General features: G+C 37.7%; 1 protein-coding gene across 1 annotated transcript in view; it reads left to right on the top strand.

Annotated features, from left to right (window-relative positions):
• Positions 1–12,069, top strand: part of LOC139749894 (PAX3- and PAX7-binding protein 1) — a 393,872-nt gene that overhangs the window by 177,543 nt on the left and 204,260 nt on the right. The window contains 1 exon segment of the mRNA XM_071664284.1: positions 2,568–2,757. Coding sequence (XP_071520385.1) covers positions 2,568–2,757 — 190 coding nt within the window.

Here is a 12,069-nt window from a genome sequence, read left to right as displayed (position 1 = left end):
CAAATCTTTTGTTTTAACTGATTGATCTTGATTGATATTTAAGTAGACAGGAAGTCCCCATAGTTCAGTCATTTGAGAAGTGTTTTTCTGTTTCTTAGGGACTTGTTATTTGTAAAGGGTTGGAAACATTGGAAGTTTCTTTTTGTGGAGGATCATGTCCATGTCATGATTGGAGAGGTTGGAATCATTTGGCTCACTAATCTGGCAGTCCCACACCTTAACCGTTGTCATTCTGTGAGACAGTAGGGGAGTGAGCACCCATATTGGGCAGGAACAACCTGGACCCTTAGCAGGGCCAAACCATCATATAAATTAAAGAAGATATTTACATAGCGGAGATTGTTTTTCTGGGGCACTTGGTTTGGTTTATATGTATCTTGTGTCTAAGGAGATTGTCTCATTTTCCCTTAATATATGATGAAGGATTTTTGAGACAGGAACAGAATCAAAAGGTTTTCAGGCCCAATTGTCAGATAAGATTTATTTAGCTTAACCCTTTCAACATTGATGGAGTGATCTGTTACATAATGGTAACCAAAAAAAAGATATAGGAATGAGCACCATCTAGAACAGGAGGAAAATGGAAATATTAACTCAACAAAATGAAAACAAAATTGGCCAAAATATGGATATGAAAACTATATATACAAGTATCAAAATGAATATCAAATTGGAATGATGGTATGACACAGTTTTGGCAAGAATATATGTTTTATACACATGAAAAAAAACATCAAATTTACAAGGGCCCAGTAAAAATGATGGAGAAGTTGCACAATATACTACATAGCATAATGATAAATACATGTAGGATAAGCACAAAACATTGATGGCTAACTTTAAAAAGGACTAAAAGCAGCTCCAGAGTATTGTTAACTAAGCAAGGTATGTGGTGAACTCAATGCACTAACCCTATCAAATGGCAAAATATTGACATACGTATCTAATGGTAAAATATTGGTGTAAATACTTGTTGGTAGGTAGGTACTCTTTCTATTTGGTGAGGACTCAAGACCAATTCTTTGTTTATCTGCACGTTTTCTAACTGTAACTGTAGAATTCCCTTAGAATTCTTATTCTCTAATAAGGGTATCAAGCACATTTTTAAAAGCCTCATGGATTGTTTCAAAGTCAAATTATTGCTACATCATCATGATACTGTAGGTATATAGGTTGTAGACAGATTTTTATGTGTGGATTTGGAAGACTAGTTCACTTAGTAGTTCCAGAGAGGGAAGGGGGCTACACTCATGTTTAGCAGTTACTTAGGGGTGCTGAACTCTGACTTGTTTGTCAAGCTACAGAGTTCTTTTTCACCCTTATTATTAGAGTTGTTTTTATGAATGTGATGATAAACTTTACAGTATGATGATGTAAGGTTGGTTATGCTGTCACTGCACTTAGAATGATGAACAAGGTGGCACAGAGTTGATAGAGGGATATAATAGACCCTAGCTGGAGAGGAGTACAGTCCATTCCTGCTGCTAATGGTTAACAAGGGTTTCTGAGAACTTTATTACACCTCCCAAATTACACTGTTATGCATTTTCACCCATGATCAGATGATATGCATTTAGAATTGATTTGAGGTTGATTACATTGTTATTGCTTTTTGTTGTTTTTCTAGGTAACATTATCTGCAACAAATATATGAAATACTCAACCAACCATGATGAAATTTTTCAGTGTTTTGATAAAATGACAGTGTTAAGATTTGGTATCATGATATGGACAAGTGTTTTCCATGAGACCAGTTTAGGCTTCTGTGGATTCCATCCACAGGTATGACCATCAGGTAAATTAGAATGCACTGATTACATCTGATTCTCAGTGCCAGCGTCACTTGGATGGGCATCTTGTGTTTGGATACTCTTAGAAAAATTTGTAGCTTTATTTTTGTTGAAGCACGTAGTATATAGGGGCATGCACAGAGGAGTTGAATTAAGGATGGATGATAGGAAATGGAAACTGTGGATGCAGTTATATACTGAGGATACATGTAATTGGGAATCTTACACAAATGCTGAAGACTTTAGTCTCTGAGTTGAGGAGACTGATGCAAGAGGTGATTTTTTTGTTTAGTGCAAAGGATTGAAATACTATGTGGATGTGTTACAAAAAGGTGAGTTATGGCAAAAGATATTTTTAGACCAATAGAATATGGAGAGTTTCATCAGTAAAATATTTTTCCAGTACACTTGAAAAGGATTGTGTTTTGAATTGAGAGAAAATGCCAAAGGTTGACTTTGATAGCACATTGGAAATTTATCTCAAGTGGAGTGGCACTAGGTAGAGGGTTTGCATTTCATTTAGAAGCATGTCATAAATGTTTTTAGCCTGTAGTATTCTCAGGTTCTCAATTTGAGATTGATTCCATAACCTTAATTTTTGCAAAGTTTGTGTACTTCCCTAAAATCATTTTCCCTGTTGTATTATGAAAATAGAATTTTTACCCCATGTTTTCCCAGCTGTGTGAGCTCTGTAGATAATTTGCTTTTCAGCTGGTATGAATAGCTACTGAACCAGATTTACGTCCTGTGTCTTCCCTTTTGTTTCGCCCTAAACAGTCGTGTCAGCCTCGAGGAGGTGTATCGGCGGCACCAGACAGAGGCGGATACTATTATAGACAATCTGGTGGCATGCAAGTCAACTATATCCCGTTGCAGCATGGAGCAGCATCCTTTGACCAGCATCTTCCAGTTTTATCAAGATATCCGTGGGTATGTCACTGACTTAAGAGACTGTCTGAATGAAAAGGTGGGTTCACATGCAACCTTGCAGTCTTAATCTATGGAAATGGGAGGTTATTGATGGGAATTGGATGAGGGCAGTTGGACTGTCTTTAACACAGTCCACTGCACCAACAAATGGGAAGAGAATCTACAAATTTTGCAGTTTAAGACAATGTCATGCAAATTTATCTAGGCATTGGTTGCTCAATGACTCATGTGATCCATTGCTAACAAGTTGTGGAATGTCACCCAAGCTAGAGTTCATTATCTAATAGGGTTCACTGTAAGTATGTAGAATTAAAGTGAAGAAGCATCTCTTGTCAGGCTCAAACATAAAGTAAGTCAGCTGACTATTTAGGTATGTATCGATCTTTACATAAAAAGTAAATCATATCAGAATGCTTCATGGTCTGAGAAAGAGCTTAACCACTTTTTGCTTCATCAAAGAACGAAGCAGAATAAAGGCATTAAGTATATTCTGAGTATCAGTGGTTAAAGGGAAGGATTGGTGAATATGTATTGAAGATTGTATGTGGATTATATTTTTTATAACTACTTCAGTAAAAGGTAGGTGACGTCAGTTTGTAGTCAGATGGTGTACAGTGACAACATCAGATGCTTAGTTATTCTTTGGTTTGTACACCATTGTAGTTATGTTCTTTATGAAAGAAAGTTACAGTGGTAGAGAGTACTGTTTTTAACATGAATTATTTATTTTTTCTTGGATTAGAGATTACAATATTAGATCCAGTGTTTTTATTATATGATTGAAATAAGGGAATTAAACTGAAATGTATCCCCATTTGTTAAATGTGGCTCTGCTTGTATTACAGAAACTGAAGTCATGAAATTTTTTAAACATTTTCCCAATATATGCACGAGTGATAGTTATATGCAAATATAAATGTTCTTATTTTGTAACTAGCTCAGAAAGTTTTTGGTTGGTACAGTCAGTTCAGATCTTGGATAACTTGGCAGAGTAAGGAGGTAATAGTAGTAATTTCATTGTCACCTTTTTATGTAATAAATATTACTGCTGGTATGACTACAAGGTAACTGTAGGAGATCAGTGAATAATGTTTCTCTGTGGTGTTGCTTGATTCAGCCCATGCATAAATGAGCTGCTTAACTTGGGTAGACTGTGTGGAGTGAGATGATTTCTGTTAGAAATTCAAGTCTATAGATATGCAGTAAGTCTTTATAGGTGAATTAGAGATGTGCTGACTAGGCTTGTAAGATTAAGGGCAGATAAGCCGTGCTCTTAGTATTAAGAGACTATGAATGTAGTAACTTTATAGTCAGTTCTGAACTTACTATTTCAGCTCACACAAAGTGAGGTGCTAATGTTGGATGCATATACTAGATAATTAGGATTAGAATCTTGAAAATCTATTTACAGGCAAGATGGGAGGAAAATAACATTTAGCAGAAACATTTTGCTTTAGGGGAAAATTCATTTAAGAGCTAATACTCGATTAAAAATTTCTCTCACTTGTGCTTTGAACCAAAACATATGAGCAAGCTGATATATCCAAATAAAAACAGTATTCCAATATACACTTAAAAATGAAAATAGGTAAAGAATAATTTTTGATATTTTTGCCTGTATTCTTTACTCTGTGCATGCTTAATTTTTCATGAATTGGTAAGATCCATAATGTATGAGTTTTATCTTGTGTATGAATATTGTACTCTGTTGGGTAAATTGTTATGCCCAAGGCAATTGTAAGATCTCAAAAGTTCCCACAGGTATACTTTAACATTGATTCCTAGTTTCTATGGTTAGTTTACATGAGCTGCCAAACTCCTGTCTCCAGCAGGTGAGGAGGCTACTTTGGATATTAGTAATCCATTGTGGCACTTAAAATGATAAGAATCAACCAGATGTTGTGGAGGAAGCATGGTATCAATACCAGCTACAATGTGACAGCCAGTGGCTCTTTGTCATATCACCCATTATGTTTGGCAAACAAACTTTTCTTGATTAACCCTTTATAAACATTTCACAAATGTATCATTGACACCACAGTTTGAAGCTACTTTTTCCCCTTTCACTAGGGAAGATATTTATTTGACTTCTGTGAGAACTTCTTTGCCACTGATTATGTATATAGTTACTCTAAGTAAGTTGTGTTTTGAGTTGTATTTGGAAGGTTAATCAAATGTGTGGCAAACGAAGCACTTGAAGACAGAGGGAAATATGTATATTGCTATGTGCCAGATACCAGTATCAGCTTTACCTGAAACTTTTATTGCTGTACCTAGTTATTTTACTGATGAAAATTCTCCCAGATTTTTCTTACTTGGACTTAGTGAGCCCTAAGATCACACCTTAATTACTAAGAAATGCAAGGTAGGAAATCTCTTTATAAGTAACTGTTCATTTTGTACAGATTTCAGAAGGCTTGAGTTGAGTTCTTATGTTCCTAATTGGCCTGTTATATGCATTCATTCTCTCTTGGCCGGGTGGCTGACCAAGTAATTGTGTTAGATAAGGTACAGTGCATGAAGTTAGTTACCTGGGCATTCATAAATAGTCCATTGCCACTGTGACTTTTGTTTTGGGATTTCACTTTAAGGAAGAGTCTCCTAAGGCTTGTGCTGAAAAATATTGTTGTAGTGCTGAAAAATATTGTTGTGCTGAAAAAGTTGTGGCAGTTGATAAAATCGACTATGTTTTTGTTGAAATCAAAGATAAGTTTCATAAGAAAATACATGTGTGATTAGTTCATAGGCCCTCCCAGAATAGACCTCTGGGGTAGATGAAAGACTGTATGATCAGATGACTGAAATTATTAATGAACATGATTCAGTCGTAGTGATAGATTTTAACATATTTCTATCAAATTGAGGAGAATCCCTTTCCAGTAGCCCAGGGCTTGGACTCTACCTAAATTTGCTTGATAGTGCCCTAATACAGTTAGTTAAGAAACTTAGTTGCAGTGAGAACATACTAGATTTAGTTTTAGCCACAAACGAGGATCATCATTAATAGTGTTGTAGTTGGAGAGAAGTTTGGCCCAAGTGATCACTGGCGAATTACTTTTCAAGTTAACTTTCAGTATTGCCATTGTTCAACATGAATCATACCAGTTTTAGAATTGTACTAAATTTTATTAATCTTCATATTGCTATTGACAGGAAAACTTGGAATGATATCATTAATGAAAACAATGTTGGCATAGCTTAGGAGAGCTTCAGTAAAACATTCAAACGAGCGGAGGGAATATATGGGCCAGTGTATGGTAGGTATTCATTTTCCTGAGTGAAATCAAAATGGTGGAACGATGACATAGATTATTGTCTGTTATCTAAGAAAGCAGTACATAAGAAGCTCAAAGAGACTAATAACCGACAAGATAGGGCAGATAAGATAAAACTGTGTAGAGAGACTTATGGGTCAAGGTAAACACCTGAATGAATGAAGCATGTGTTGCTGAAAATAGCAAAAGAAGCTCTTAGTTTTATGGATATGTTAGAAGCAAGAGATTCATTCATTACTCAGTCAATTAGTCCATTAATAACAGAAAGTGGTGGCTTGGCTCAAGACATCAAAGACATGGGAAAGATTTTTAATTATTGATTAGCATTCTTTCTTACAATTTACAACACACTTGTGTCCCGAATTCAATTGCGTTGCTCAGACATGAAAATGTTTTGTGACATATTGAGATAAGTGCTGAAGATATACTGTTAAGCACTGAATGGAATAAAAATAAATGAAATGGCAAGCCCAGATAAGTTTTATATGAGGACAGTGAAAGAGGTGAAAAATGAGATAGGTACACCCTTGAGTGCTTTTTTCGATAAGAAATTCACTTGCTATGAGGAAAGTTCCAGAGGAATGGAAATTTGCTAATGTAATAGATTTTCAAAAAAGGCAATAAATTTTTGTCCAGTTAGCGTAATGTCTTTGGTTGGTAAACTTATAGGGACCTTTATTTGGGATAAGATTGTAAACTATTTAGAGAGGCCACTTGATAAAAGATTATTAACTTGGTTTTCAGTGTAATTGCTCTTGTTTGACAAATCTTGATTTCTTTCATGATATAATCCATATGTCTGATGAAAGTAGAGCATTGATATCTATATAGATTTTCAAATAACATTTAAGAAAGCTCCCCAACAAAGGTCTCTCAAGTTAATTCACATGGTATAGATGGCATTGTACTTGGTAGTTAATTGGTTGATTAACCATAAACAGAGGAGTACTTGGTGGTTAAGCCTCAGAGTGGTTATACATAGCAAGTGATGTGCTACAAGGATCAGTCTTAGGACCAGTTCTCTTTCTCATATATATTAATGATATTGATAATGAGATGCATTGTAAAATATGAAATCCACAGACAATTCTAATTTGAGAAATAAATATACATTAGAAGTTGAATATGTGCTGCTTCAGATGGGTAGACAAATTGACAAACTGCGATCACAGGTGGTAATTGAATTTCAGTACTAGTAAGTGTGTAGTTTTTATGCTACTATAGTATAAACAAAAAAGTAAGCTACTACAGCATGGATTCTCTTGAACTACAAAAGGTAAATTAGAAAAAAATTATTTGTAATAAACTGTGCTTATCTAGAGCCAATTAAGCAGTGCATGGAAGCGGTTAAAAGGGTGAACAAAGCTCTTGGATTTATAGGTATGACTAAGGACCTTATTTATTTATTTATTTATTTTGCTTTGTCGCTGTCTCCCACGTTAGCGAGGTAGCGCAAGGAAACAGACGAAAGAATGGCTCAACCCACCCACATACACATGTATATACATACACGTCCACACACGCAAATATACATACCTATACATCTCGATGTACACATATATATACACACACGGACATATACTTATATACACATGTACATAATTCATACTGTCTGCCTTTATTTGTTCCCATCGCCACCCCACCACACATGGAATAACAACCCCCTCCCCCCCTCATGTGTGCGAGGTAGCGCTAGGAAAAGACAACAAAGGCCCCATTCGTTCACACTCAGTCTCTAGCTGTCATGTAATAATGCACCGAAACCACAGCTCCCTTTCCACATCCAGGCCCCACACACTTTCCATGGTTTACCCCAGACGCTTCACATGCCCTGGTTCCATCCATTGACAGCACGTCGACCCCGGTATACCACATCGTTCCAATTCACTCTATTCCTTGCACGCCTTTCACCCTCTTACATGTTCAGGCCCCGATCACTCAAAATCTTTTTCACTCCATCATTCCACCTCTAATTTGGTCTCCCACTTCTCCTCGTTCCCTCCACCTCCGACACATATATCCTCTTGGTCAATCTTTCCCCACTCATTCTCTCCATGTGACCAAACCATTTCAAAACACCCTCTTCTGCTCTCTCAACCACACTCTTTCTATTTCCACACATCTCTCTCACCCTTACATTACTTACTTGATCAAACCACCTCACACCACATATTGTCCTCAAACATCTCATTTCCAGCACATCCACCCTCCTGCGCACAACTCTATCCATAGCCCACGCCTCGCAACCATACAACATTGTTGGAACCACTATTCCTTCAAACATACCCATTTTTGCTTTCCGAGATAATGTTCTCAACTTCCAAACATTCTTCAAGGCTCCCAGAATTTTCGCCCCCTCCCCCACCCTATGATTCACTTCCGCTTCCATGGTTCCATCTGCTGCCAGATCCACTCCCAGATATCTAAAACACTTTACTTCCTCCAGTTTTTCTCCATTCAAACTTACCTCCCAATTGACTTGACCCTCAACCCTACTGTACCTAATAACCTTGCTCTTATTCACATTTACTCTTACCTTTCTTCTTTCACACACTTTACCAAACTCAGTCACCAGCTTCTGCAGTTTCTTACATGAATCAGCCACCAGCGCTGTATCATCAGCGAACAACAACTGACTCACTTCCCAAGCTCTCTCATCCACAACAGACTTCATACTTGCCCCTCTTTCCAAAACTCTTGCATTCACCTCCCTAACAACTGCATCCATAAACAAATTAAACAACCATGGAGACATCACACACCCCTACCGCAAACCTACATTCACTGAGAACAAATCACTTTCCTCTCTTCCTACACGTACACATGCCTTACATCCTCGATAAAAACTTTTCACTGCTTCTAACAACTTGCCTCCCACATCATATATTCTTAGTACCTTCCACAGAGCATCTCTATCAACTCTTATCATATGCCTTCTCCAGATCCATAAATGCTACATACAAATCCATTTGTTTTTCTAAGAATTTCTCACATACATTCTTCAAAGCAAACACCTGATCCACACATCCTCTACCACTTCTGAAACCACACTGCTCTTCCCCAATCTGATGCTCTGTACATGCCTTCACCCTCTCAATCAATACCCTTCCATATAATTTACCAGGAATACTCAACAAACTTATACCTCTGTAATTTGAGCACTCACTCTTATCCCCTTTGCCTTTGTACAATGGCACTATGCAAGCATTCCGCCAATCCTCAGGCACCTCACCATGAATCATACATACATTAAATAACCTTACCAACCAGTCAACAATACAGTCACCCCCTTTTTTTAATAAATTCCACTGCAGTACCATCCAAACCTGCTGCTTTGCCGGCTTTCATCTTCTGTAAAGCTTTTACTACCTCTTCTCTATTTACCAAATCATTTTCCCTAACCCTTTCACTTTGCACACCACCTCGACCAAAACACCCTATATCTGCCACTCTATCATCAAACACATTCAACAAACCTTCAAAATACTCACTCCATCTCCTTCTCACATCACCACTACTTGTTATCACCTCCCCATTAGCCCCCTTCACTGAAGTTCCCATTTGCTCCCTTGTCTTACGCACTTTATTTACCTCCTTCCAAAACATCTTTTTATTCTCCCTGAAATTTAATGATACTCTCTCACCCCAGCTCTCATTTGTCCTCTTTTTCACCTCTTGTACCTTTCTCTTGACCTCCTGCCTCTTTCTTTTATACACCTCCCACTCATTTGCATTTTTTCCCTGCAAAAATCGTTCAAATGCCTCTCTCTTCTCTTTCACTAATAATCTGCCTTCTTCATCCCACCACTCACTACCTTTTCTAATCAACCCACCTCCCACGCTTCTCATGCCACAAGCATCTTTTGCGCAAGCCATCACTGCTTCCCTAAATACATCCCATTCCTCCCCCACTCCCCTTACCTCCTTTGTTCTCACCTTTTTCCATTCTGTACTCAGTCTCTCCTGGTACTTCCTCACACAAGTCTCCTTCCCAAGCTCACTTACTCTCACCGCTTTCTTCACCCCAACATTCTCTCTTCTTTTCTGAAAACCCCCACAAATCTTCACCTTCGCCTCCACAAGATAATGATCAGACATCCCTCCAGTTGCACCTCTCAGCACATTAACATCCAAAAGTCTCTCTTTCGCGCACCTGTCAATTAACACGTAATCCAATAATGCTCTCTGGCCATCTCTCCTACTTACATACATATACTTATGTATATCTCGCTTTTTAAACCAGGTATTCCCAATCACCAGTCCTTTTTAAGCACATAAATCTACAAGCTCTTCACCATTTCCATTTACAACACTGAACACTCCATGTATACCAATTATTCCCTCTACTGCCACATTACTCACCTTTGCATTCAAATCACCCATCACTATAACCTGGTCTTGTGCCTCAAAACCACTAACACACTCATTCAGCTGCTCCCAAAAGACTTGCCTCTCATGATCTTTCTTCTCATGCCCAGGTGCATATGCACCAATAATCACCCATCTCTCTCCATCCACTTTCAGTTTTCCCATATCAATCTAGAATTCACTTTCTTGCACTCTATCACATACTCCCACAACTCCTGTTTCAGGAGTAGTGCTACTCCTTCCCTTGCTCTTGTCCTCTCACTAACCCCTGACTTTACTCCCAAGACATTCCCAAACCACTCTTCCCCTTTACCCTTGAGCTTCGTTTCAGTCAGAGCCAAAACATCCAGGTTCCTTTCCTCAAACATACTACCTATCTCTCCTTTTTTCTCATCTTGGTTACATCCACACACATTTAGACACCCCAATCTGAGCCTTCGAGGAGGATGAGCACTCCTCGCGTGACTCCTTCTTCTGTTTCCCCTTTTAGAAAGTTGAAATACAAGGAGGGGAGAGTTTCTGGCCCCCCGCTCCCGTCCCCTTTAGTCGCCTTCTACGACACGTGAGGAATGCGTGGGAAGTATTCTTTCTCCCCTATCCCCAGGGATAGGGGAGAAAGGACCTTATGTCCAGGGAAATTAATTATCCTCACTATTTACAAGTCACAGTTGCATGCCAGGCTTGAATATTGTGTTCCCTTTTGGTCACCCTACTTGAAAAAAGAATGAGAAGAGAAGGAGTACAGATGCGAGCTACCATGATGATTCCTGGATTGAGAAACAAATCCTTTAGCTTAGAAAAGATAAGGCTAAGAGATGATCTAGGACTGGTATTCAGAGTTATCAAAGAATGTGATATACTTGATTTAACTAGCTTCTTAAGAAAAGATTGTACATAGAATTGTTGGGAAATGTTTTACTTCCATTAAGGCAAGTTACTTTTTCTACAACAGTATTATTGATATAAGGAATTATTTACCAATTAGAGTGGTTGTAAGCATTACCATTGATACATTTAAGAACAGTACTTGATGAATGATTTGCTTCAAATCCACCACTGACATTATTTGTACCTTTGCACTCTTCCTTCATCAAAAACAGCCTCAAAAGGATCCAATGGTCTGTTGACATTTGAATTCCTGTGTATTGATTATACAAACCATGATATCAGGTGCTTGCTTGTATCAACTTTTTTTCCTCTCCTTTCCTTTATTTTCTCATTTTGTTTACTGTTGTTACCAGGCAAGGCATTTCAAGTTTAATGTAATATGTTCTTATAAATATTGATATAATAGATTTTTTAAGATAGTGGCTGACATCAGTTGAAGTTCTTGTAGGAAACAGCAGTCAATATCAGTTGATATTCGTGCTTTTCCCAGCTCTGCATAGATATCCAACAAACTTATTATACCATTGATAGCTTATAAAGGTCTCTCTCAGTGCTAAGAAGGCACTGGAAAAAAAAATCTGCTTTCATCAGTATCTTATCAACCATCATGTAATTATATGCACAGGTGTTCATCCAAAGGTTGTGCACACATGACATGATTATACTTCGAAAAATGTGTAGCTTGTTGGACGATCTGAGTGTTATTAATAAGCATAACACTTTCTTTATGCCTTTTTTTGGTGAGGAAACTGAAGAAGCATAACATAAGAAATATGGAGAAATAAGTGACTTGAGAGTTATTTTATTGGGGATTACAT

The sequence above is a fragment of the Panulirus ornatus genome, chromosome 8 (assembly GCF_036320965.1).
Source record: "Panulirus ornatus isolate Po-2019 chromosome 8, ASM3632096v1, whole genome shotgun sequence".
Classification (NCBI taxonomy): domain Eukaryota; kingdom Metazoa; phylum Arthropoda; class Malacostraca; order Decapoda; family Palinuridae; genus Panulirus; species Panulirus ornatus.
This window is presented reverse-complemented; position numbering and strand designations above follow the sequence as displayed.